The 26,368-nt window shown below is 47.7% G+C and overlaps 10 protein-coding genes across 10 annotated transcripts; 6 read left to right on the top strand and 4 right to left on the bottom strand.

The window, feature by feature from the left end:
• Positions 1 to 790: 790 nt before the first annotated feature.
• YALI1_B08588g (uncharacterized protein) lies at positions 791 to 1,266 on the bottom strand (the record flags this gene model as incomplete). Its single annotated transcript, XM_068282007.1, has 2 exons — positions 791 to 1,126; positions 1,177 to 1,266. The coding sequence occupies 2 exons, from the start codon at positions 1,264 to 1,266 to the stop codon at positions 791 to 793; spliced, it is 426 nt and encodes a 141-aa protein (XP_068138108.1).
• Positions 1,267 to 2,113: 847 nt separating this feature from the next.
• On the top strand, positions 2,114 to 2,407 carry YALI1_B08580g (uncharacterized protein; the record flags this gene model as incomplete). The annotated part of the gene is made up of 1 exon (XM_500571.3): positions 2,114 to 2,407. One exon carries the CDS (start codon positions 2,114 to 2,116, stop codon positions 2,405 to 2,407), a length of 294 nt encoding a protein of 97 aa, XP_500571.1.
• A 63-nt stretch (positions 2,408 to 2,470) lies between these two features.
• YALI1_B08575g (uncharacterized protein) lies at positions 2,471 to 2,807 on the top strand (the record flags this gene model as incomplete). The annotated part of the gene is made up of 2 exons (XM_068282006.1): positions 2,471 to 2,572; positions 2,616 to 2,807. The coding sequence occupies 2 exons, from the start codon at positions 2,471 to 2,473 to the stop codon at positions 2,805 to 2,807; spliced, it is 294 nt and encodes a 97-aa protein (XP_068138107.1).
• A 91-nt stretch (positions 2,808 to 2,898) lies between these two features.
• YALI1_B08540g (uncharacterized protein) lies at positions 2,899 to 6,060 on the bottom strand (the record flags this gene model as incomplete). The annotated part of the gene is made up of 1 exon (XM_500570.3): positions 2,899 to 6,060. One exon carries the CDS (start codon positions 6,058 to 6,060, stop codon positions 2,899 to 2,901), a length of 3,162 nt encoding a protein of 1,053 aa, XP_500570.3.
• Positions 6,061 to 7,026: 966 nt separating this feature from the next.
• YALI1_B08531g (uncharacterized protein) lies at positions 7,027 to 8,856 on the top strand (the record flags this gene model as incomplete). The annotated part of the gene is made up of 1 exon (XM_500569.3): positions 7,027 to 8,856. The coding sequence occupies one exon, from the start codon at positions 7,027 to 7,029 to the stop codon at positions 8,854 to 8,856; it is 1,830 nt and encodes a 609-aa protein (XP_500569.2).
• A 753-nt stretch (positions 8,857 to 9,609) lies between these two features.
• On the bottom strand, positions 9,610 to 10,755 carry YALI1_B08493g (uncharacterized protein; the record flags this gene model as incomplete). The annotated part of the gene is made up of 1 exon (XM_500567.4): positions 9,610 to 10,755. The coding sequence occupies one exon, from the start codon at positions 10,753 to 10,755 to the stop codon at positions 9,610 to 9,612; it is 1,146 nt and encodes a 381-aa protein (XP_500567.4).
• A 3,253-nt stretch (positions 10,756 to 14,008) lies between these two features.
• YALI1_B08461g (uncharacterized protein) lies at positions 14,009 to 15,646 on the top strand (the record flags this gene model as incomplete). Its single annotated transcript, XM_500566.2, has 1 exon — positions 14,009 to 15,646. One exon carries the CDS (start codon positions 14,009 to 14,011, stop codon positions 15,644 to 15,646), a length of 1,638 nt encoding a protein of 545 aa, XP_500566.2.
• Positions 15,647 to 16,294: 648 nt separating this feature from the next.
• Positions 16,295 to 18,283, top strand: YALI1_B08438g (uncharacterized protein; the record flags this gene model as incomplete). Its single annotated transcript, XM_500565.3, has 1 exon — positions 16,295 to 18,283. One exon carries the CDS (start codon positions 16,295 to 16,297, stop codon positions 18,281 to 18,283), a length of 1,989 nt encoding a protein of 662 aa, XP_500565.3.
• Positions 18,284 to 18,407: 124 nt separating this feature from the next.
• YALI1_B08401g (uncharacterized protein) lies at positions 18,408 to 19,970 on the bottom strand (the record flags this gene model as incomplete). The annotated part of the gene is made up of 1 exon (XM_500564.3): positions 18,408 to 19,970. The coding sequence occupies one exon, from the start codon at positions 19,968 to 19,970 to the stop codon at positions 18,408 to 18,410; it is 1,563 nt and encodes a 520-aa protein (XP_500564.3).
• Positions 19,971 to 22,613: 2,643 nt separating this feature from the next.
• On the top strand, positions 22,614 to 23,081 carry YALI1_B08374g (uncharacterized protein; the record flags this gene model as incomplete). The annotated part of the gene is made up of 2 exons (XM_068282005.1): positions 22,614 to 22,672; positions 22,718 to 23,081. 2 exons carry the CDS (start codon positions 22,614 to 22,616, stop codon positions 23,079 to 23,081), a joined length of 423 nt encoding a protein of 140 aa, XP_068138106.1.
• Between the last annotated feature and the right edge of the window lie 3,287 nt (positions 23,082 to 26,368).

Genomic DNA, 26,368 nt, shown 5'->3' with positions numbered 1-26,368 from the left:
GAAAACTGCGCAAACTGGTTCAAAAAGAACAGCAAGTTTGTCATGTGACACATTTCGTTGAAACACCAAAGCTTTCGACTGTATCCCTTGCGTTTAACCCTTCAATAGCCAACAATCCCAGCATTTGGCCATTCACCGTTATCGTATATTTAGAGTTGGCGATATGTCGCGATAACCAAAATTTCATTTCAGTTTTTTCCCGTCTTTTCACCACTCACACTTCACCAAAGAGATATTTCGAACAGGATATCCCCTTTTTTTTCATACCATGGCGAAAACCTTTGAATTCTACCATCTGGACGTATGTATCGTCTTCCGCATACGTTCAGAATCGCTTTGACCAATACTCTGAGTACATTACTGTACAGAACTCGTACTGAACTCGTACTGATACGAACGGGCATTTGACGGGCATTTGACGGACACTTGACGGACACTTGGCAGACAGTTGACGGACACTTGTACTTCAACTGTAATGAGTATGGCATCTGAACGAGAACAACACCCTAGACTAAATGTACTAAGCTCTCGTTGACCGCCAACAACCCCACTCAACAGTCAAACCCTCTATGAAAAGTGGTGAAAGTGGACACGGTCATAATTCTCTGGTTGTTCGGATGACAGTCGTCTGACAACAACTATTGGAAAGTTTTAAGGGGTCCCATAGCAGACGACGTGGTTCAGGACCCTGAGAACTCACTAGACGCATCAAAGAAGCCCCCTTCATCCACTTCCTCAATCTCGCCTTCAATAAGAGGAACACTGGCGAGCTCATTCAGTTGCATGACAACTACCTCCTCAGGAGCTTTCCCCTCCTTGTATTGCGGGACGTGATCCTCATCCACGTACGGGTGGGAAGAAAGTCCCTGGAGACGAAGCAGCTCGATATCATGCTTGTCGGAAGATGTGGCAACCACGCCAGCAATGAATTGTCCTGGTGCAGAAGGTGCTGAAGGTCCCTCACTGGAACCAGCTCCCTAGTGATCAATAACATACTCTGGAGCTGAGGGAAAGGCGCGTCCAGGGAAGAAGAACTGATAGCAGCCGGCTCCAAAGGAAGCAGGGCGGCCTCTCCTATCGAAGCTTCATAAAGCTGTTTTTCCGAACGACCACCAAACCAGCCACTCTATCCTGTCAATTGGTAGAATCATATGTGTGGATCTTCACATCGATAACGTCCACTACAGGTGTGAATACATCATTAACTTCATTTGCAACAACAATTGGTGCTCCCCAAATGACATGGAACCCGAGGTTTCCAAACATTATTGACTAATTCGTCAGACTAAAACAAGGGAGCCGTCTTAACAGCATTAGTCTGAACTCACAGCTAAGAGAGAAGGGTATTGATCAAATCTTGTGCGCTTGTCAAATGTGGATGAACCATTGATCAGTACTGAATTGAGGAGTATGTCTTGTTTTCCAACTTCTCAGCTCCAAGTCAGACTATGAAGACCTTGGTCCCTATCATAAACCCCTAGGTGATAGAATGGTCTACATTAAAGTGGTCTACAATGTACTGTACTACTCCGCGAATTGGAAGGACCAATATATATCGCTTCTGGATTGTCTGACAGATTCTCGACAACCAACATGACTTTTTACCACAACTATCCAGTATAGTACAGAGAATGTGTTCTGATGAGATCGAGTCTGGTGATGTTTTCCGTGACAACAGAGAAAATCATCAAAGATATTCATTTCTCTGTTCATTTAGCACGGTGATACAGACACCACCAAAGTTCACAAATGTTCTCATTCAAGCTCCTCTTAATACTGAAGGTCTAACAAAAAACCCTCATCATTCTTAACTATCGCAACACTAATTTAAACGATTACTATAGAACCTCAAGTAGCAGGCTTGAGTAATTAGTTAATATATCAACTATTATCAACAACCCTAAATGCCTAATCTGCTGCAACGAAATCTCTGTCAATACGTTTTACCACTACCTAAACAAACAACAGACAGACTGTTCCCCCATCCACCCTTTGGTCGCCTCATATCGGCTTGTTTTATTACCTCCGCTTAGTCAGCACATGACCGACGCACTCCACCAGAGTTTGTTCACCATCACACAACTTGTCTGCACAAGTACTTACCACTCCATCCATGTCAGCTCTGAGTGGATACATCAACAAGCCCGTGACGGTGATCACGACGGACGGCCGGCTGATTTTGGGAATCCTGCAGGGCTACGACCAGGCTACCAACGTCATCTTGTCCAACACTCGAGAGAGAGTCATCACTCCAGATGAGCCGACCGAAGTGGTGGATTTGGGTCTATACATGCTGCGAGGCGACTGTATAGCATGTGTAGGAGAGACGGATCTGGAGCTAGACGGCTCGATACAATGGGGTGAGGTCAGAGGTGAGGAGTTGGGCGATACGAGAGGCAATCGGTAGTGGAGGACATGAAGAGAGAGACGACATGATATTGGAGTACTGGCAAGGATAATTGGTCTTCTCATGGGCTCAGATGTACAATTAGAAGGAGGTAGGGTCACATCAAGACACCCCTATAAGGAGGGAGGATCTCATCAAAGTGACGCCTTGCTGTACAATCAACTTGTCTGATGTGTGATTCTCTGAGTGCCCAGAATGACTGATGGAGTGCCCTGTTGGATTGAGCATGAATTTGGAGACCCGTTGTCACCTGGGAGTCGAGCCATCTGGATCGTCATCAACAAACGAACCACACAAAATAACGCGGCCGCTTGAACCAAGACTTCTGTCAGACTACCAGTCACTAGGGACCACTTCAAAAGGGAAAGGGTGTTGGATTGATGATCCAGGAGGACTGTAAATTTATATGCATTTCTAAAGAGTACATGCTGGATTTCTAGACCGTGGTAGTTGTGGTATATGCAAATACAATTAAATACAATATATTTCCTCTACTCATCGTCCGAATCATCCACGATTCTTCTCTTTCTAATTGGTTGAGAAGAAGTGGTTCCCTCAGCAGCCACAGGACTCTTGCTGTCATCGTCAATGATCTCCAGATTGTCGGAGTCATGGCCCTCGTCACCAAAGTCATACTGCCGGTTCTCCCTCTCAGCCATATGACTTAGATCATCCCTATCCTCGTCCACCTTCTCCCTATACTGCTTGTGGGACTCCGTTTCAGACAGAGGCTCCTCCTCTCCATCAGACACATAAGCGTACTGTCGCTTGAACGCCTTATCGACCTTCTCTTCAAGATTGATTGTCGGTTCTGCCTTTCGAAGCTCTTCTCGCAGCTCGTTTTCCTTCTCAAAGAACTTGCGGTCTCGCTCGTCGTCTGAGTCATCGTCCGAAGCACCGATGAAATCAGCAGACTTGTACGACATTGGGATGTCAATGGTAGTCTTCGCAGTGTAATCCCTTTGCTTCTCGCGTTCCCGGGTAGATTTGGAGGTGCCCTTTCTCTTGAGCTTCTGTTTAGTCTTCTGCTGCTTCTCTTTGGGGACAGGAGCAAACATCTCGTCGTTGATGTTCTCAATGTCGTCCTCAGAGTCAGACGCGAGGAACAGTGGCAGCTCGTCATCTTCCTCGGCATCCTGACTACCCTCCTTGTCCCCTCCAGCACCTCTTCTCTCCTTATCATCTCGTCTCACTCGCTTGATCATGTTAAAGGGCTCAAAGTCTACAGGAGTAGAGTACCACTGCTTTAACCAACCAGTAGCACGCTCGATGTCAGCCCGGGAGACCTCCCCAGGAAGAGAACAGAGAGTTTTGCAACCAACAGAAGACTTGGGAATCCGGCTCAGAGTGAATCCCACAAGCTCCATCAACAGTCGGAACTTGTCGTCCTCATCAATGCTCTTGGGAACATTGAGCTCGTCAGTGGCCTTGGGAGGATTCAGAACCTGAGTATCACCCGTTCGCGCCCTCAGCAGAGAATCCAGCTCATCAATGAACCACTCCACCAGCTGCTTCTTTTCCTCATCCAGTAGTGAGGCCACAAGAATGCACACCTTGCGCTCTTCAGGAATGTCATCTCCCTCGGTGAACTCGTAGACAAACTTGGAGGTTCTTTCCTTCAACTCCCTAACAGGCTTTTCTTCACCGCTCTCGAGGTAATGGAGAGTTCCCGGGATCTTGGCAAAGATTACCTCCACCATCAGACATGGACGCTCTTTCATCATGGGGATCATTTGACGCATGTACTTTTTGAAAAAGTGCTCGAACGGCTTGCGCCAGGGGTTACTGCTGTTCAGCTCCTTCACCATGGTTCGAAACAACTGCAAATAGTCCAGTCGAAACAACATGACTCGGCATTTGCGCTTGTTGAAGGCCCGGTCCAGAAACTTGAGACACCAGCCAAGATAGCAGTTGTCCAGCTGCTGGAACGAGGACAAGACCATTCGGTATGTTGTGAATGTATCCTCGTGGAAGTACCGGCTCTCAAAACTCGAGAAGTTGAACTTTCGTTCCCGAGACTCAATCGCAGACTCGTGCTCCTCCCCAGGTAGGCTCTCCAAATCCTCCACGTTGCCAGTGTCATCTGCCTTCTTTTGTGCCCTGAGACGCCGTCGGCGAACATAGAGAGTGGTATTGGCCTTGGTGAAGCTCTCCAGAGTCTTGATCAGGGTATGCGTCATGTCCACTGCCGATTGTAGGAAGGTCAACGGCAGCGCCCACCGTCTGGTAAGATCGGCCAGCATTGTTAAATACTCCTCTTCGTAGAACAGCCTGGCCTTGATGTTTGACGCCACCTCCTCGTCAGACATCAGGTTTACCACAACCAGCGTGGTTTTGAATGAATCCATGGCAGTTTTCACCATGGTCCAGTTTTTGGCCTGGACTCCCTGACGAATGGACCGCATGATAATAATGAATGCTTCCTGGTTCACGACAGAGGCAATGAGACCGAAATCTGGCGTCTTTCTGTGCATTTCGACTCCCAGGAACCACTTGAGCACAACCAGATAATGCTTAAAAGCAGGGCCAATATCGTCTTCCTGCTCCAAAGCCTTTCGCACGGTCTGCATGAGAGGGTTGAATGCAGAGTCGTTGAATAGCTCGGAGAAAACACGAATGTAGCGCTTAGCAGAATGGCCGACAAACACAGGCACTTCCCAGACACCTGTAGTGGGTTTTGTGAGCCGTCTTCCGGGCTGCTTGGACTTGTCAAACTTCTCCAAACTCTTCTCAATGGACGCTGTAGGTCCTGTCACGCTGATTTTCGAACCGTTGTGCAGGACTGTCATGGTAGATGCGAATCGTGAATGTCGGGATGAGCCCACCGGCTTGTTGCGTCTCTCGGTGTCCAGAAGGTTCTTGAGCTGGTTGTCGGGCTCATTGGGCGAGGTTTCAAAGATTTCGACAACATCCAACCCCTTGACCATCTGGTAAAGGGAGTCCAGCAGAGGCAGATCGACTCCAACAATGTCGTAGCCGGTGCAGGATCCTAAGGTTAGCATGAGATCGAGTACTCCCTGGTTCTCAAATGCCTCCAGGGTAGCAGATCGGTTGATATCGTCGGTCTTTCCGTTTGCTTCCATGGGATCAATGGCCAGCATGTTTCGAATGAAGAACACAACCAGCTTCATGATTCCAATGTCTCTTTGGTCTCGGTCCGCCTTGGATTTGGCCACTGAAGGGATACAAAGTCGAACGACCGCCTTCAAAATGCTCTTGCTGGGGTGGCCAAGAAGAGCGCGCTTGTATCTGATCTGGGCCTGTCTGAGCAGATCAGCTGATGCAACCACGTTGTCCGGTGTCTCGTCATTTATCTCTATGGGCCAAAGAAGAGGAACGAGAATCTCCAGACACGCCAGAGCCACTCTGTCCATCTTTGTGGACGCCTGGCCAGCTTCGCTTTGTGTGTTCCAAGTGGACAGAATCGAGGGGATGTCGCTGACCACAAGAGTGGTGCTGGCAATGCATTTGGCCACGTCGGATCGGCCCAACTTCTCGTCGAACGCCCGCAACCACTGCTTGACGTCCTTGAGACAGGCCAGGGCCTCTTCTCCCAGCACGTATGATGCGTCTTCGGAGGCCAAATCGCAACCTCCAAGAGCAGACACAATCGATGTAATACTCGCGGTGACGAGTCGATCTACTTCTTCCATGGTCGAATGTAGTAGTAGTGAGAGTTAGCGCGCCACTGTCGTGTTTGTGACTATTGGTTTGTGATTATTGTCGTGTTACTCTTGGTGCTAACGTGAAACAAATGGCACTGTCGTAGTCTCCGCAGTGGTCGTAATCTCCGCAGATGTCGTGATCTCCGCAGCTGTTGTAATCTCCGCAGAATGACGAGTCCGATGGCGCCCTTTGTTTTGCTGAAAAGTCGCCCGAATCGTGCTTCGAATGTTGTGTCGACGCTGAAAGATGGTAATAAACAAGTTTTGGACGCGACGCGAATAGAGTTGAGCGTAAATGGGATTCGTGACCGAAACCTTGTCGCATGATACGAGGATAGCAGGAGGAGGTGCAGCTCACGTGACTTTTGGATATGCCGGACTGAATAATAATAATATATATATATATATATATATATTATATATATAATATATATATATATATATATATCACGTGATTTGGATACTGATGATGGTGTGTTCTCTTTTTTTGAGAGATTCCAAAATCGTTTTAGGGGTAACTTGAAATTTGAAATTTTGAAATTCGAAATTTCGAAATTTGGACAACCTTAATTCTCAGTTTTTCTTAGTCGTTTGGAGTATCTGTTCAGTAATGGCTCATTGTTTCCATTAAATGGCACTTTCATGGTATATAAATGCTTGTATTCTTCTCCTCTCTCTTCTGATATTAATTTTGTGGTGTTTTTCTTTGTGTTTTGATGTTTTTATTGAGTGTTCTGTTCTTAACGTTGTAGTGCCGCCGCTGACCTCAATCGGAATTCCCATCCTCGTCACCAAGAGTATTCGTAAAGTAACTGCCCTGGGTGCGACACTCGCGCAAACCATTTTGCCATCTTTAATCATTCACCACTGATTGTACTTGCCACGACTGGATCTCGTGGAGGAGGTGAAACTCAAAAGTTCCCGATCACACTTCTATCAACTTGTTTCATCACCATGGATACCACTAGAGCCAGAGATATCAAAGACCCGGAGCTGCTCAATCAGGTTGGAGAGGACTGGAAGGTCTTGTTCTTCGCATGCAACGCCTTTCTCGAAGACTACAAGTTCTATTGCAAAACGCTGAAGAAGTTGTTGAAGACTATGAAACCCAAGTTGCCAGTCCCAGCGTACAGACAAGATTGTCTTCTGGCAATGGAGATGTTGCAAGGCACGTTCCTTGAAGCTCTCGAATTCATCCAGCCCACAAAAGACAACATGTACAGGAGCCTTGAACGATACCATGACGACATTGAAGAGTTCTCCTTGCAAGTCCGCATAGATTATGCCACCAAGGCGTATGGCGCTGTCAGCCGAGATCTCAGTATAATCATTGACGCCATGTTTGAGCGTATGAACATATTAGCAAAGAAGCAGGAGCAGCTCACTAGGATCTGGGACGACATCAACGGGTCTTTTGTGCAGACTTGTCTACACGAGATGATGGCGGGTCAGGAGGAGGAGCTAAAGGAGTGGTGGTATGATACGGTCCTCAGCACATATGGAGAGCATATCAAAGTGACTCATAAGACGAACCTCGGGGTTCAGTTGGATCCGGCTGTGTCTAGACCGCCTCTGAAGCGTCACATCCCATCGGAGATTGTATCGTTCATTTACTCGTTTGCGGACGTTGAAACGTGCGTCGCTCTGAGAGAGGTCAACACGCAGTGGTATTCAATTTTCCAGCATCTCGACTCTTTCTTGAAGTCCAAGATGAACAATAGAAACCCCTGGATGGTCCCTGGAGATGGGGATCTCAAGACATGGCAGGATGTGGCTTTGGTATTCGTTAGACGCTTGGAAAGTGAAAAGTGGGTTGAAAATGACAGAATCGACAACGTGGAGGCAACATCAAATGGTCGGCCCAAGAAGACTGTGGTCGGTAAGAAGCTTAAGTTTGGCAAGAAGCTGCCTCCCACATTTACCTCCATGACCGACAGTTCAGCATGTGAGAGCTTGGTGTGCGAGCACATGCACATTCTTTCTGGACCGGCAGGAGACGAATTCCTCATGGACCCCTGGACCTTGCAGTCTCGACAACACCCAGAAGAATATGAATTTGTTTCGCAGAACTCTGAGGAAACCGTGATCAAGCTCCAGGGTGTGGAAATCACCATCCCCTCGTTTGTGTTCAGACAACGAATCATTTTGGATATATCATTCCACCTGGGTCGTTCTACTGTCTATGTTCATCTTCATGGTGGGGGGTGTCTCATCATGTCCCGTGATAAGCCGCATTATGGCCATGCGCTCACCATCTTGGAGCCGTATTCGGCATACGACGCTGGAGATGTGTCTGTTTCAAAACAGACGGATGGGTACCACTTGGCTAACATTGCGAACCAAAGCCTGGTCAAGTACACAAGCTCCACGTCGGCGGCTCCAGTGGCTTGCTACAATGGAATTGTCTGGCTGAATCTACGAGAGATGAAGTGCCTCGTTCCTACCTTCATCGATCTAAGCACGCCTGGTAAGGTGTATTATAGAGCAGACCGAATCATCACAGACACTGAGCTGATGGAAAACAGATGCTCACAGGGCTCCAAGTCACGGGATGCGGCCCAATTTCTCGTTGGAATGACGGCCAGAGGTCTGGACGTTGTGGATCTAGTTGAAGGCACCGTTACAGCTGTCTCTCGTCATTATGGTAAGCCCGATCAAGCCCTGTGTTTTGTGGGCTTCAACCAGGGTCAGTTTCAGGCCTGGTGCATGCATCACAAAGATTCCCATCTAACCAGAGAGAGAATTCTGGCTGAGAACGGTGTGGAGGACGACCATGAGGACTAGTTCCCGCGATATACAATACCTTCAGTCTGAGCTTTGAAAACCAACTTGTCTCTCTCAAAGTAGGCCCAAATACTCGCTTAGATTAAATGAAAGCCAAAAATGGGAAAAACTGGGGGCCCAAAGAAACTTGTCAGAATGGCGATGATCTGCTCAGAGAAACAACGCCGGATCCAATACCGAGTCGTACCATTAGTAATCCGCCATCACAGCACTCTCCCCGTCGTACTGAAACTTACATGGCTTGACAGGGTAACTTTTCACGTCACTATAAAAATTCTGTTTCCGACGCAAATTTTATTTCTGGCAACAGCAGCATCAACCGTGAGTATTATTTGCGTTGGAGATAGAATCATCTGATGAGCTTTTTTCAATATCCTTTATCTACATTTCTTAATGTCAATTATTGCAGAGACACGAAATTTCTGATTTAGCGACAAGAGACGAAATCAAAGCTTTTCTCAACTAACCCAAGATTACTTAGATAGATTTAGTTGAACTTTTAGTTGATTGTGTTAGATAACTACATGAATGGAATGGTTTGCGAAACTACTTGTAGGAGTACAGTACAGTACTGTACAGTAGACAAGTTGGTGTGGCATCAAGTGACAAAATTATTGCCATTGATGCTATAGTATTTTCTGCTTAATTCTCTTTTCACTGACATTATTGATGGTCAAACGTATAACCGCTCGACATTCCTATTGGCTCTATAATGCTTTAAATCTATATAATCACAGTCTCTGTGAATCTAATTTACTGCTTCAGCTCCTGATCCTGCTCCTGCTGGTCCTTATAGAAGGGGTAGTCAGTGTATCCCTTGGGTCCAGGGACGTAGAAGGTGTCTCGGTCCCATTTGGTGAGAGGAAGATCCTTCTCGAGTCGGTAGACAAGATCGGGGTTGGCAATGAACCGTCGGCCAAAGGCAATCAGAGTCTTGTCGTCCTCCTGGGCGGTGTCAATAGCAAGCTGTCGGTTGAAAACTCGAATGAGGTTGCCGGTCCAGATCTTTCGGAAGGGCTCGTTGGATTGCCAGGGCTCGGGAGTCATGTCGAAGATACCGTTGGCTCGGGGCTCGATGACGTGGATGTAGGAAAGTCGCTTGGACGCGTCCTCGACTCCTCGCTTCTCCAGCTGCTCAAACAGGTACTTGAACTGGGGAAGAGTCTTCTCCTCGCTCACCTCCATGTCCTGGAAAGTGGTCCAGGGAGAAAATCGAACGCCAACTCGGTCAGCGCCAATGGCGGCAGAAACAGCGTCAATAATCTCGAGAGTGAATCGAGCTCGGTTCTCAATGGATCCTCCGTACTCGTCGGTTCGGTGGTTGGAGTTCCAGTGGATGAACTGATCGGGCAGGTAACCGTTGGCAGAGTGGACCTCAACACCATCGGCACCGGCCTCCAGAGCAGCCTTTGCAGCATCGACGTATCGCTGGACCTTCTGCTTGATCTCGGGGATGGTCAGAGCTCGAACATGCTTGGCGCCCTCCTCATCACCGGCCTGGGCAATGGCAGAAGGACCGGTGAGATCGTAGCCGTTCTTGGACAGAATTTCGTAGTCGGCAACTCGGCCAATGTCCCACAGCTGAATGTACATCTTGGAGCCTTCAGAATGGACACCATCAATCACCTTCTTCCATCCAGCAACAATGGCAGAATCGTTCCAGATACCGGGAACTGTCTCCGCACCGAATCCTCCTCCGCCAGAAGAAGGATGGATGTAAGTGGCCTCGGAAATCAGAAGAGTTCCGGGAGATGATCCTCGCTGCTTGTAGTACTCGACAGCAAGATCGGAAGGAATGTTCTTTTGAGCTCGAGTTCGAGTCAAAGGAGCCATAACAACTCGGTTCTGGAGCTGGGTGGCTCCGATCTTGATGGGCTTGAAAAGGTTGACAGTTGACATATGGCTGTGTGTCTTTGAGTGTCTGAGGAAGTTGTCTCTATTGTCTGTCTCTTCTCCATCGACAATCAACCAAGTTATATATCACCATCTTCATAACGCCTGATGCCCAAGCTTGCGTCAAAGATGCATTAAATATGCACCTCAAAGCAGGTTTACAAATTCGTTCCTATAAATAAAGTTTCGGCTGCAGAAGCCGTTGGATCGCACTTGCTACTGACGCCTCGAAAAACGGACTTATTGACACAAAAAAAGACATGATTGTATTCACCTCAATGGTGCATTTCGAAGAGTACAATTTAAACCTTATTTTAGTAACTATCACTAAAAATCAACTGATACTGCTTGCTCTCCAACCTTACAAATCATGCACCAAAACGGACATAACAAAGTGAGGCGACGGACATACTCCCGTAGAGTTTGCCTGGGTTTGTCAGAGTCACGTGATGACGTGATGGTGACGGTGACGCCTGTCGGTCTCTGGGTGGGTCACGTGTGCATCAGAAGGATGGAATGTTGTGGAACGTTGACAGGCAAAAAGTTGTGTTCTTGTAGCTACCGTACATACTGTACTGCGGCGGCCACCTCTAGGGCTTACGTAATCCGTAGTCACATGACCAGAATCGGTCCCATTGCAAAACCTAGCCGGACCGGTTGATCCGGGAGGTGCACCCGAGCAAGCTTAGAAATCACCGGCTGGGAGATTCCGAGATGGACCGAGCAATGAGTACAGTACATACATTCTGTACATATTGGTAGAGTGCGCGATTGGCACATGCCCACGTTTCTGGGAGTATTTTCCGACGCTAGCATGGAATCATTTTGAAGCTCTAGAAAAGGTGATTATTCCGGTCTACTTTGTTTGGTTGTCAGACCATTATTGGTGGTTTGAGGGGGTGGCGGGGATAGAACGTTGTACATAGGGAGACATATACAGGGAGATGCTCTGATAGCTATACAAGGTAAGTCGACTTGAATATTTCACCAACTATGAGTCTGGGGTGTCGTATACTTGTGTAAGTACTGTAAGAGTCTTTTGAATTCTTTTCAACAATTTCAGGTCTGTCGTCGTTTCCATACATGTCTCATTTAGATCGTGCAAACCAACCAGACGATGTTGGTGTCATGTCGGACAGTAAAAGGTGACGTGACCAAAATGGAGGGGTCAATAGCAGGCACAGAAGCGGGGATACTGCTGGGGAGTTTATCCTACTTGTACTTGTACAAGTCCAAGGGTTTTTATTGGTTCCGTATCTTGTTTTGAATGCGTGCTGGTACTGTAGATCTACTTGTAAGATTCCAGTGCTTCACCTCGTTGCAATCAAGTCGGAGATGTCCCAAATTTCCACATGCTCAACGTTCAAACGGCATTTTTGTCGGAACCATCGATCTACAGTACAGTAGCTAGGGCATGTCTCAGACTTGGCAGCTGGGAAAAACTGCTTTCCGCGGTGCTAAACCCGCTGGAGACCAACTAGTGTTCCTCGGTAGTTTTTCCAGCTAGTCTCCAGGCCGACTCGGGGAACTAGGCTCCAGAATGTGGAATATGGAGAGAGAACGTCCTCCCCCATATTATTTGCAAGTCTCAGAAAAGTCACTGAGTCTGCTTCTACTGAGTTAGGCCTGAGACATGCCTGGATGTGAGACTTGGTTGTGTCAATGGATAGAGCCGCGTCTATGGCTTTTGAGGACAGAAGCAGTTCGGCTACTCGACGATTTACTCAACGTGGAGCCATATATCAGACCACACGAATGAACCAGTCTTTTGGGCACCAGACCAGAACCACTCCACCTGGTTCGTTGTAGCCGGAAATTCGGCACCTTTTAGCACTTTGATAAATCCAATAACAGCAACGTCTCGACCAAAAAAGACCTTGAAACTCGGTCACAATCCCACCTCCATCTCACTTCTCACACTCAATCCTCTGTCTCACTCTCCTACCCCGGAAAAATAGTGCCGTATGACGCACTTCTAGCGGCTTCATATAGTCGACCCCGTCTAGACCCCATACCCCGGAAGCGACACGGCTACTGATGCACGCACGCAGTTTACTACTTTGTGAACTGCTCGAGAACCGTCTTTGTATTCTTATCAGGCCCATACCCACAATCGCAGAGCACATTCAGACCCACTTCCCCCGTGAAGCGCCCAAATCACGTCTGGACAAACCCGGAAAAACAAACGGGCCAAAAAGTGGAGAAGAATGTAGCCCCTCAGTCTCGCACTAGCTCGTCGGTACAATACACGTACATACGTATAGGTCATCTGAGACCGTGTTGAGAAGGCCAAGGGTTGAACCTGTAGGTAACATGGACCCAAAAATAGCGTGGAAAATCCAACTCTACACGTGACCAAGGCTCGGGAAATGTCACGCTTTTGTTAACAGCCACCCCCCTGACTCTTTTCCCATTCAAAGCTCGTTTTTTTATGTTTTCCACGCTCCTTTTTAGCCCATTTCAAGCTCCTAACAAGGTATCGTAGCCCCACATAGCCTAACGCTAGTTTTCGATTTTGGGGGAGGCAGTAGTACCCGTGGAAACTGCCAACAGATTCAAATTTTAAAGCTATGATTTGGTTCCCCCAGATGAGGTGAATCTAGCCATTTCTTTTTGTTTTCGACCAACAGTCTCCCCCAATGGCGTGAAACTTGGAGACCGGGTACGTTTAATGCAAACCAAATCCAAACAAGTAGTTGCCGTGCGACCTTGTCAACACCGTGATTGAGAATACCAGCCCGCGGAAACACCAACAGGGACCAATTGCTATCGCAGCAGACATTCATTCATGTGATATGCCATATCCACAGCCTGCGAACGCCCCGAAATCTCGTATTTTTCTGACATGCTTGGCATCTTGGCTCCTCCTACAAGTAGTAGACTAGAACTCTGCGGGGAAGACAAAAGAGTCGGTAGTGCCGTGACATGTATCAGGTGTTCAGCCGCTTGTCGGGGCCGAAGACAGAGGTGTATCTGGCAACTTTCGGTGTCAATTGTGCAACCTGGCGATTCGGCAAATGGGATACCTCCCATGACCATCAGGACCGTCCTGGACCGTCCTGGACCACCCACCCAAGACCACCTGGTAGTTTCGACCCATACTACAAGTACAAGTACTGTACCCTATAAGTACCCTACAAGTGACTATAACCCGTCTAAAAGACCCCCTTCGCTCTGCAGATAGCTTGTCTCACGCGCTAAATGAAACAGTATAAATAACAAGTCAACGGACTCACGGTCCACCCCCACCCCCCAAAAAATGATTGGAAACGCTCAAATTAACCAGGTGGGAGCCTTACAGCACCGGTTCCCCAAACTCCACAATCCTTACTTAACTGCGGCCGTGGCCACCATGGGTGGTCTGCTTTTCGGCTTTGATATCTCGTCTGTTTCTGCCTTTGTCGACACCAAACCCTACAAGGAGTACTTTGGGTACCCCACCTCCATCCAGCAGGGCGGTATCACTGCCTCAATGGCCGGTGGATCCTTCCTGTCGTCTCTGGTGGCCGGCTGGATTTCCGACCGACTTGGTCGACGTTTCGCCATCCACTTTGCTTCCTTTTGGTGGGTGGTTGGAGCTGCCATCCAGTCCTCAGCCCAAAACAAGGGCCAATTGATCGCCGGTCGACTCATTTCCGGCCTTGGTATCGGTCTGGGCTCCTCGGTTATCCCCGTCTACATCTCCGAGCTGTCTCCCAAGAAGATTCGAGGTCGGCTTGTCGGTCTCTTCCAATGGGCCGTTACCTGGGGTATCCTCATCATGTTCTACATTTCCTTCGGTCTCAGTAACATCCACGGAGTCGCCGGATTCAGAGTCGCCTGGGGTCTGCAGATCATCCCCGGTCTGCTCATGTCTCTCGGTTGTTTGTTCCTGGAAGAGTCTCCGCGATGGCTAGCCAAGCAGGACAACTGGGACGAGTCCGTGCGAGTGCTTCGAGCCATCCACCAGGGAGGCTACGGCACCGAAGAAGACATTTTGTTAGAGATTGAAGAGATCCGAGAAGCAGTCCGAATCGAGCATGAGACCAAAAACCTGCGATTCTGGCACCTGTTCCAAAAGGACTCCATCAACCGAACAATGGTGGGTATCTGGGCCCAGATCTGGCAGCAGCTCACCGGCATGAACGTCATGATGTATTACATTGTGCTGATTTTCACCATGGCTGGATACACTGGAAACGCCAACCTGGTGGCCTCGTCTATCCAGTACGTCATCAACATGATCATGACCATCCCCGCTCTTCTGTTCATTGACCGAGTGGGACGACGACCCCTGCTGCTGTTCGGATCAATCGTCATGATGATCTGGCTGTTTGCCGTCGCTGGTATCCTTGCAGTGTACGGAACTCAGATCCCCGGTGGACTCGACGGAGACGCATTCACAACCATTGTCATTGAGCCCACTCACAAGCCTGCCCAAAAGGGAGTCATTGCGTGCTCGTACCTGTTTGTGGCCACCTTTGCGCCTACCTGGGGCCCCGGTATCTGGCTGTACTGCTCCGAGCTGTTCCCTCTGAAGCAGCGAGCTGTGGCTGCCGGTGTAACCGCCTCTGCCAACTGGATCTTCAACTTTGCTCTCGCTCTATTCGTGCCCTCGGCCTTCAAGAACATCAACTGGAAGACCTACATCATCTTTGGAGTCTTCTGTATCGTCATGACCATCCACGTCTTTGTCCTCTTCCCCGAAACCAAGGGCAAGACCCTCGAAGAGATTGATATGATGTGGGCCGCCCGAGTTCCTGCCTGGAGAACCGCAAACTGGGTGCCTGACCACGTTCCTGGCGCCCTTCCCGAAGACGAGAAACACTCGGAGGAGATGGTCGAGGCCGTCGAATCCAATGAAGAGGAGCCCAAGATAGCCAGTGCTAACGTCGACGCCCCTCCCCCTCAATTGTAATAGCAGTAATTAATAATGTAACCAGGTGTCAGCGACACGAGCACTGGTCTGAATTGTTGAATAATGTGTTGTATTGTACTCCACAATATTTAGTTGGGACTTAGTTTAGTGTCAACAGTTTATCCCATTGATTTAACAAATACTAAAGGCATTTATTTAACAAACCTTATCATCAAACCAGAGAATGTACGGTAACAGGTAAAAGTATACATACGCCTATAGTGGATACTTAGGAACCTCAAATTACAAAGGAGAAATCATTGAAATAATCCCCAACACGTTCTCTACAACATCCACTTTTTATATTTCTTACAACCCCTCTACAAACACCTCTACAAACATACCTACATACAAACCAATTTTTTTTCACCAACTCTACTAAAATCCATACTTGTTTCCACCCCTGATCTACTTGTAGTGATTGTGAGACACGTTATGGGCCAGTTTCCGCCCTCGCCTTTTCGATCACGTGACCAGGACACACACACATACACACACATAGATATACACCCTCACGTGACCACACCGACTGCACTTTCTTTGCAGTACCCTAACCTCTAATTACCGGTCTGCACACGCGTAACTTTACCTTGACGCGTCTTTCCACCACACCGAATCAAAGTGAGTGACGACTGACAACGACACACCATGATCATCCAACCAGACCAGTTTGAAGAGACGTATCGGGCGCTGTGCAAGACCAGTATTGCTCACATGACGTGCAAGCTGGTGGTGTTTGTGTCGTGTCTCAATGTGGACGCTCTGTGTGGAGCTCGAATGTTTTCTGATCTGCTGCGAGCCCAGTTGATCCCCCACAAGACGGTGCCGGTGACGGGCTACGAGGAGATGATTCGCAAGTACCGGGCTCTGGACCCCGAGATTCTCAACGTTTTCTTCATTGGGTTCGGTGCCACTCAGGATGTGGGGGAACTGTTGAGGGGGGACGACGAGGAGATGGAGCTCAAAAAGATTTACATTGTGGACGGAAACCGGCCCTGGCACTTGGATAACATTTTGGATTCCAAGATTGTGTGCTTTGACGACGGACGGGGCAATTTGGAAGAGCGAGGGGAATTGTTGGTGGCATACAACTGGCTGAACGACATGAGTGCCGAAGAGCTGGACGCTCTGAGTGATCTGGAAGATGAGGGTGACGATGACGACGACGATGACGACCAGCAAATTCATAAGAGAAATGGTCACCACACCAATACTGTCGACGACAATGATTCTGACTCCGATGGTGGTGATCTAGTGGACACTCTACTTCCTTCGAAACGGTCCAACTCTGAAGACCTGCCTGACGCCAAGAAACTGCATTCCCAACTTCTGTCGGCGAAGAAACAAAAAGACGACTTTGAAGACAAGATCAGAGCCTACTACCAGCAAGGCACCTCTCAGTCCTCCCCAGCCTCTTGCATGCTCTACACTCTCATGTCGCTTATTGGTGAAACGTCAATCACTCGCTTATGGTTAGCTGTCGTGGGAACATCTTCTCTGGACAGTCAATACCCGCAAGTATTCCAGGACTCGTTTCCCATGCTTGCAGATGAAGTAAATCGAGTCGGCAACGAAGAAGCAGCCGCCCAGATGGCCCAGAATGCAAACTCTGAGGCCCCCGTGTCAGAAAAGGAGCTGGTCACGTCTCTCAAACTCGAAACCGACTACTCGCTGTTTGTGCTTCGACATTGGAACATTTACGACTCCATGTTCCACACGGATTACATTTGGGCCAAGATGAAACTGTGGACGGAAAAGGGCCGTCAGAACTTTCAGAAGATGCTGGCCATCATGGGTGTTTCATTGACAGAGGCTCGAGAGGGCTGGATCCATTTGAAGGTGAGCGTCAAGCAGGGTCTCAACAAACGAATCGAAAAGGCGGCCAAGGTGGCCGATCTGGAGGATCTTCTGCGACCCGGAGTGGTGCGAAAGTTTGGATACAAGGGCTCTCTGACAGCTGGAGATTGTGTGGATGCTGCTGGTGTTATTTTGCAGCTAGGAATGGACAAATCACCCGCGGGATTGGATCATATTAAGGAGGGCATTCTGCTCACAGTCGACCAAGACTATCGTGACGAATCGCAACGAGACCAGTTCTGGATAGCCAACTTTTGGAGCGCCTGGGACTCGTTGGAAGATGTGGATACACTGTTGCTTGGAATCAGCAAGGCCAAGCTGCTACAACAAGCTGTGGCTCGAACTACTACTGCATTGATTGAAAAGGGCCAGATTCGGCCCGTGTCGGACTACTTGGTGGCTGTGGTGAAGGAGGGACCCGATCTGGCCCTGTTCAGAAACCCCCTGGCATTGTGTCGACTGGGTATCTGGATTGCCCAGACAAAGGCCGAGGCCCACAAAAAGAAGTATTCTCCTCCACTGGTGCTGGCCTCTTTGGACAAGAGTACTGGAAACTACATGGTGTTGGGCATGAACCCTCGACAGGCCCGAGATTACCATTTTGTCATGGAAGAGGACCTGGAGGATGACCGATTTGTATTCAACCAGTTTACTCAGCGGTTTGCGAAGGCCGCAGAAGATGTGCATACGAGATACAAGATGGACATGTTTGAAATGGCGGTGATTGAGGTGGATAAGAACGACTTGACGCGGTTTTTGGAGCGGTTGACTGTGGTCTAAAAACAACGGTCATGTACAACAAATACTTACATAGGATACATTAATAGAAGCATTATTTAGTAGAAAGTAACGCTTGCTTGTATAGATGCGACCCTCTATGACTATATACATTGTTGCCTCTACTCTATGGCAACATAATACTGCCGGTATTTTCTCTGGACGCAGCACCAAGCAGAACCAAACTGACAGCATCGACAGCCATAAGGGCAGCCTGGTAAATTCTGGGTGCGGAGATAGTGGTCACAAACAGTACCGCCAAAATCATCTCACTGGGAACAGCCACCAGACTCCGCGCTACACCAATACCTCCCATGATAACAGACATGTTCTCGGGCGGTCCAAGACCCATCTGAAGAGCAATGGTGGACGAGATGAAGGTACCCGAAAGACCTGAGAGAATGGCAGCCAGTGTTCCGATGGTCTGAGATGCAAACAACAGCTGAAAAAAGCCAACCACAAAAGTCAGAACTGCCTGAAGCTTGCATCCAAGGATAGCCACAGGAGTGGAAGAAGTGGTGTTATTCAGCAATTTTTCCGCCGTGTTGACAAACAGAGGTCCTAGGAAGATTTGGGACACAATTAGAATGATTGTAACTTCCACGTTGAGAATGGTAATCTCCTGCATGCCCCAGTTCCATTGGCGTTTGTAGAACAGAAAACCAGTGTACTGAGATGTTCCATACAGACCAAAGAGAGCCAGGTAGGCCAGCAGGAAGGAGTTCTTCCGTTTATCCTGTGGAGAAGGAGCCAGACGAAGCACTTTCGAGATTGGTGCCACAAAATTGAACACGTAGATGAGTCGCTCGTCCCATTTCAAGACGCTCCACTCCGCATCCCACTTCACAGTAGCTCTGTCCCGTGATTCGAGCGTCGTTGATTCAGGAAGGATCACAACGACACAGCACACACCAGCAAAGACAAGCATTAGTCCCAGCTTGCTCATTTCAGCAAACGACGATCCGGCGGCGTTGGTTGCAACCACGGTGTTGGCTAGCATGGGGCCAATCAGTGCGCCCAGAAACAGAATGAAGGCGTAGAAGAAGGAGACATCGGTAGCCAGCTCCTGCAGGTTGCGCTTCCCTTTACTGGCAGAGGCTGCGTCAGCAAGGTAGATGAGAAAGAAATCCATGAGAAAGTGGGTGCAGAAGACAATGTTGGGGATGATCCATAGGAACAGAGGCACCGACAGAGCGTAAGTGACGAACCCCCATTGGAGCAAGTAGGCGAACAGAACTGCCACCATTGACATGACGATGACCGGCTTGCGTCCGTAGCGGTCTGAGAGCTTGTAGATGTGAATTTTGACCAGCAACCCTACCAAGGATCCTGCAGTTCGTAGTCGTCCTCCCATGGTCGCAACTTTGGTGTGGATTGCGTCCGTTTGGCACGCAGAGGCGTATTCCGTGAGACTGCCATCGTTAAGGGTGCGTCGACACACAGCAATGAGAAATGCATCAGGTCCTGTCAGCTGCAACACACCGTAGCCGAGGTAGAAAAAGAACAGCGAAGTGACAAGAATCGTCACCCCTGGTCGTTTGAAATAGCCCAATGAGGGGTAGTGATGAGTGGATTGGCTGGGCAATTGTGTCTGTGTCGTTATTTGGGTCCGTGTCTGTGGCTGAACCACTGGACTCGTAGTTCGACCTGTTGTCGTCGTGGGGGGATTCGCTAATGGTGAGCCGTTCATTAAGATGTGATATGTGTGAGATGCAAAGAGACGAGTCGGGCTTATGGTAGATGGATCGCTCGGGGTTGTTTTGTGTGTATATGTAGTTAGTGCCGTTTCTTGTCCACAGCACCTGTCTGTGTTTATGTTATGTTGTTGTCAACTCTCTTGGTGTGTTGTCATAATTCTGATAGTGGTGATAACAATGGGGTGCAGGAACGTGCATCAACAAACTGGTTCCGAGCTGTATGGGGTTAGTGAAAGTCTAGATTTCGACAATGAAAGAGGCCCGAGTAGCGCAGGTATCTGTGCTATATATCCCTCGGTTCGCTCGTTTAGGACATTCTACGCGGAACTACAGGACATGTATTCGTCTCGGTCACACTTTTTTATCCGCATCGTTTTAGGTTCCAACAGATAATGTCGTAGGGTGCAAATGGCACACTGGTGGCAATTAGACACTTGGTGGAAGAGTTAAGTGGAAGGGCTGCGACCGGGGCTACGCCCTGGTCGCAACATATGCACGATTTAGGCCGTTCTTCAAGAGACAGAAACGTCTGTGGTTGGGTTGTTTGGCTTAACTAACAAATAGCGTTACTTGGAGAGATAGTTGACGGACGTGATTGAAATTGTCAAGTGGAGGAGGGAGAAATGAAACGAGGGAAGACAGGCTGAAAGCAACCAGTGAGTGGTGTTGGATATTTAATTGGGGCTTCAGAAACCGAAGCTGAAGTTTCCACCTCTCTCAGCATCTCCCAGTAGTTCTTAGTTGCTCAGAAACAAGCCGTCATTTAGGCGCCGTATATATGTCGGTCTCTGGAGTCTTTGAGAGGCGAAAGGAAGATGCTGAGTCACTGAAAACATTTCCAGCACCAAAATACAACATTCAATCAACTCCATATGTCCCCAACACACCTCTGACTTCCGCAATACCCATTCTTGTTCTCAACCAACCCAACCCATAGCCATGACTCGTAGCACGTCGCTCTGACTCCCCTAAAGACTTCAAAAACACTCACTGAAACTCATATTTCTCATTTTAGTCAACTCTTCTGGGCACCCTGGGTACTCTCTCATTCTCTGGCGTTCTGTTGAACTTGTGAGTTAGAACTGTATCTGTCACACCAGCGTTTCGAGAAAGTCGATGTACTCAGAGGCGTCATCATACGTCCAAAAACAAATTTAACACTCTTTGACGCTATAAATACTCCATTAACAAGTCGCCTTCTAATTATAACATCTTCTCAGGTCATCAAGTGTTCTATTTTCGACTACAGCACACGGTACAGCGCTCCCAGAGAACCCAGAAAAAAACCACGCAAACACATTGTAGTACTTTTATTTAGCTTGAAAATGATGGCGAAGACGGAAACACTAAGAATGGTAACTTTGTCGTGTTCTACATGGCTCAAAAATCGATTAGTTCCGTCGACAGTAGCTACAGCGAGTGAGTACCGACACATGACTACTAGGGATTCGTGTAATTCTCCAGATGCCTCTGTATTCTATTCTTAACACTTATTCTACATCTTTCACATTGAAAAGTTTTCTCTGCAATGTATTTTTGGAACAGTCAGTGTGTGGAATGCAAACGTGGAATGTCTCAAGGGACCCTACCGATTGATTGGCGTAGCAGATACTGTCAGAGTACCGGTAATTGGACATTGCCTAAGACATGACTAAGAATCCCTTGTTTGCACACCAAGGTCAACTAACTGATCAAACACCTCTTCGGGAAACTCCTCTTCGGGAAACTCCTCTTCGGGAAACACCTCTTCGGGGAGGAGTTCGTATTTCTCAACTGTATGTACACACTGTACGCAACTACATAGCGCCATATCACCCGACAACTCAACGGCTGGCTTCTAGAGGTTCATGTAACATTGCTCAAAGCAGGGGATGGAAGCAATCGTCGAACACCATTGTATATCAGTCCCGCGTTCGTGGAATTTTGCTGGCGACACATTTGAATTCACTCCACCTGGCCAATCTCCGACATCGGAACTCAGAGTTATGTCCAAAACAAAGAGGAAAGAACGGGAGACACAAGGGCGGTCCAACTAATACGCATTCCAGGTGCATCCTTCTAGTATGGGCAACTCCCATAAGTCCCCACTTATACCTCCTATCTCTAATCTCCAGAAAGGTAAACGAACTGCCATAAACGGCTCCCCACGTATTCGTGTTATAATTAGACTAGATGATTAACTTAGACGTAGAAAAAGCAACGAGGATGCTGGGTACTGTAGCAATTTACCAGCAACTTTATTGGCACGTTTCTCTGTTGTGTTGGTTGAGGCAGTCCAGAAACGAGCGGTACTGTACGTACAGCAAAGTCTTTGCTGCTACTCCAGGGCTTCTGCCATGGCTCCTCTCTCTTGAGAAGAAGAACAAACCAAGGCAACGTTTGTATCAGGCACGGGAGATGTGTATGGTTTCGCCTAGATGACGTTTATTACCCGTTACGACCAGGTTTCTGCTGGGTTTTTCGGTCTCTGAAAAGTTGTAAACCCCAGATCTTGAACCAAGACGAACACTTCAACGGGCTTAACTGTACAAGTACAGTTGGTAGAAATACAAAAACAAAAACGTGCATCAAGTTTTCATATATACATTCACAGAATATGTCCGAATTTGAGTTCTTCTGACCTAATCAATCAGCCAATGTCCTCCTGCTCCTGCTCCTCCCCTCTCACGTCCACTGTTAGGGCAATTTCAGCTCAGTGAACTTCAGAATATGCTTGGAATAGCTCTTCTTTCTACCCCAGAGATGATGATTTGTTCGGTCTCGTCCTTTTGACCGGACTCAGATCTCGTTCCAGCAGTGGCCCACGAATGCCTCCTCCCTCAACTTCCCCCAATGATGATAGATCACGCCTTTTGACGGTAGTAAACGACCCAGAATCGAACATGCATTCTCACGGTCTCGCGATCCAGCTCCGGATACAGTCCCACCATGTAGTCAACCATCTGTTCGTCTGTACTGGACGAATAATGGGTGCGAACGTGTACCTGGGCTACCCTGTCGTGTTGTTCTGTCCAACGCATTTGAGCATATCTGCAAGAGAGCAGACTCTGAGGATTCCACGCGTCTTAAATGATGCTAGAGCTGAGACATGTCCATATTGGTGAGCTCATAGATGTTGCAGGGACGAGACAGGATGTACTGTACGGCACGGGCTATAAATAGGTAGAGTTTGGCGACGAGTATCTGGTCATGTTTGTACTGAAAGTCTGGCTGTTATTAATACCATTGGAATCACCGGAGCAAGACGGTTCATAATATCAACTTTTTTTTCCATTTCGACCAAAATTGCGGATTTTGTGGGGTATCTGTGGAGTATGAGAAATCAACACCTTCTCAAACGGGCGAACTGGGTTTAACGCTATTTTCAGGTGGAGTACCCAACTGGGGTGGAGGTAGTGATTCGAATAGGCGAAATATCGGGTTGAAAATTGATGTGAAGAGTCTCGACATCATCATGTACCCACTGTGTAAATTTCAGTCGGATTTCTCACTTAATTGGTCTCTAAAACTACTGTTAATGTCCCTGTAACCGCAAATAAGCGTCCCACTTAGACGCAAACTCAGTACCCGCCCTTCTACATACTTTCTGCTATTTTTAGTGTCTCAGTTGTGTTGCGGCTAACAGAGGTGTGTGGAAAAAGTGTAAAGTGTTAAGGAACAAGAAAAGAAAAGACAAGACATACTGGCAAGCGACATGCAAGGTGAACCTCAAGATGATCAAGATGAAACACATGACCCCGTTTCCGCTACGTTTATAGGTCTCATTCTTGGTTTTACACTCGTACTTGTATATTGAGCCAGATCCAATGGCACAATCTCAACCCCGTCGACTGGTACATACTGTAGAGTCTTGTGCTACCAGTATCCATCGGTATTGGGACTCTCAGTATACAAATTTTCTCATGTCATCTCTCGAACTCAGCTCGTATACCCTTTAAATTTGCACTTCCATACATGACAGGCTGGTTCCAGTCCACACACATTCTCCTGCCGTGCGGGATCTTGTGTACTATGAAAAGTTCAACAAGTTCGCCTCGATCATTGGAAAAAGAGCACAATGAGTTCTCAAGAGGTAAAATTGATGTTTGAAGGCGTCAAAGATCAGTGTGTATGCTCCCCCGTATCTTCTAAGACTCTTGAACCAACTTGTTGCAGTACATTCAGTATGAGGGACCGAGGAAGGATGGCCCGAATACTACCCAGTTGTCTCAGTTTAATTTAACCTCTTAAATACGAGCTTTCTATGTAGCACTTGTTTATATTTCCTGATGCAGATCAGTTATAAATAGTCACACACACATCATGGTCGACACTAACTTTGCAGAGACTAGTCTTGTGGGGTTTGGTACGGTGATTTTTGGGGGTATATTAGGGAGAAGAGGTCACGAGACGAGTGTTGAGCGACGCAGTGGGTCAATGTGAACAGGTCAGGCCGGTTTACCACGAGATGCACCTTTCGAACAGTAGAATCAGAGATCTTGGGAAGAGGGATTGTGGAGAATGACTTCTGTAACACACAAGACTCTCTGGTATAATCGCCGGAGTTATGACTATCTCCGGCATCTATCACAAGTTTACACGTTTACAAGGGAACAACATCTCTTCGAGACAGCATGATACCTGTGGAGTGTCTCATTTGAGAGGGATGCACCCTGCCACCCAAGGTTCACTAATTACCCCGGTTGGCTCACTGTAATTAGGCGATTTGGGGTGTCTCAGAAGACCCCGGCGGAGACCGTTACACAGAGTTGCTGGTGACGTAATGAGCTGAGTCTGTGAGTCTTTGACCGACCACTTTTGCTGTCCCCAACTACCGTGCATTACATGATCGTATACTAATGTCCAATGAGAGAACTGTTGACGTCTTAGATGTACTGAACTGTGGCTCTATTGAACTAAATGCGGGTATCTTTGGTGCTCTAGGCCGGTTAAGCAAGTCAATAGGCCCGCCGAGTTGACCGTTAGCATGTGAATAACGTCGCCAAGACGACCAAGATCTTCTTAGTTCTAATCTGGAGCTCCTACATCCTTCCAAGGCTTTACAGCCCTAAAGGACAGCAGCAGTAAATACTGTATCTGGACTCGGTAGAAGATATTGTTCGCAGAGGCTTTAACCTCCAATGCTTTCGAACAGTTTGCAAACAGTTTGCGTGTTTTTTGTTTTTTTCTGAAACACACTATCCGGAAGGCGGTCCCGGCTAGAGAGACCTAGCTCTTTCGCCGGGCCGCTCGTATTCTTGCCCTTCTAACGAGAATGCATCGTCTTCCGAGGAGGATACAACTTTGATTTTCACCATACTCTTTGAACTAGGCTCTTTATCTGATCTTTTACTTTCCACTCATTCGTACAACCCCCGACGATGGTCATATAAGGCGGCCAGCGGGAACCGTTAATTGAAAGGAAGAAAGATCATAGACCCGCGATTCGGCAGTTGAGTAATCGACTTTCGGAGACAGAACTGCTTCAACCCAGATTTACTGTACTCTAGGCTTCATCACTTCCCCTGGCCAACCCAAGCCAACGGACCGCCCATTTTTCTGAGCTGAATTTTTCAAAAATGGATATTTTCATGTGTTCCTGTTCGCCTGTCACCCCTATGGCTATGGATATCTGCTTTTGGCCATTATACACGCTTTCTTTTAAATCACAAATTTTTCACTAGCTCCCGCGTGATGAAGTAAAGCTATCAGGAACTCCTACCACACATTTGGCGAAGGGATGATGCGAGCAAAAACTCTCCAACTAGGTAACATCGTCTGCAGCAGCAATGATGTAGGAGTAGCGCCAAAACCTCGCAACATTGATATGGCCTGATACAGGCACACATGGCGCTGTGGAGGGGATGGAACTAGGGTGGAGGAGATGGTTAGTAATATCAGTACAAGCACCACCAGTAGGTGCCCACTCAGTTGTAATATGGACGTTGATCTGATATCCTACATCAATGCTGTTCTCTCATGAGGTTGTTTCCCATTCCAAACATGTTTGCGGCTCTTCTCCGACTCTGCATGACCTGCCGATGGAGCAGCCGATGGAGATGAATTCTAAAAAATACGAACTTGAAAGATAGTGTCACTTTTAAACGAATACGAGCATGGTGCATATGGCAAGATTGTATTTTCGGTTTTTATGATAAAACCATCTGAGCCTTGGTTTTGTGACTGAGAAGGGCGCGTGTGCGTTCACTTACGTGTTGTAGACACAGGGTTGTCAATTGTTGCCTTTCGAGTTCGGACTTCATATTGTCAACTAACCTGTAGCACGTTGTACTCCAATTAGTAAATATAGTCAACTTTTATCAAATACTACTTGGCCATGAATCAACTAATTATTTCATTGGTTGACATTACAGATTTCCAATTACTCAATGTTAACCCTTAAATATATACC

The sequence above is a fragment of the Yarrowia lipolytica genome, chromosome 1B (genome assembly GCF_001761485.1).
Source record: "Yarrowia lipolytica chromosome 1B, complete sequence".
Classification (NCBI taxonomy): domain Eukaryota; kingdom Fungi; phylum Ascomycota; class Dipodascomycetes; order Dipodascales; genus Yarrowia; species Yarrowia lipolytica.
Note: the sequence above shows the minus strand (reverse complement) of the source record. Positions and strands in the feature narration are given on the sequence as shown.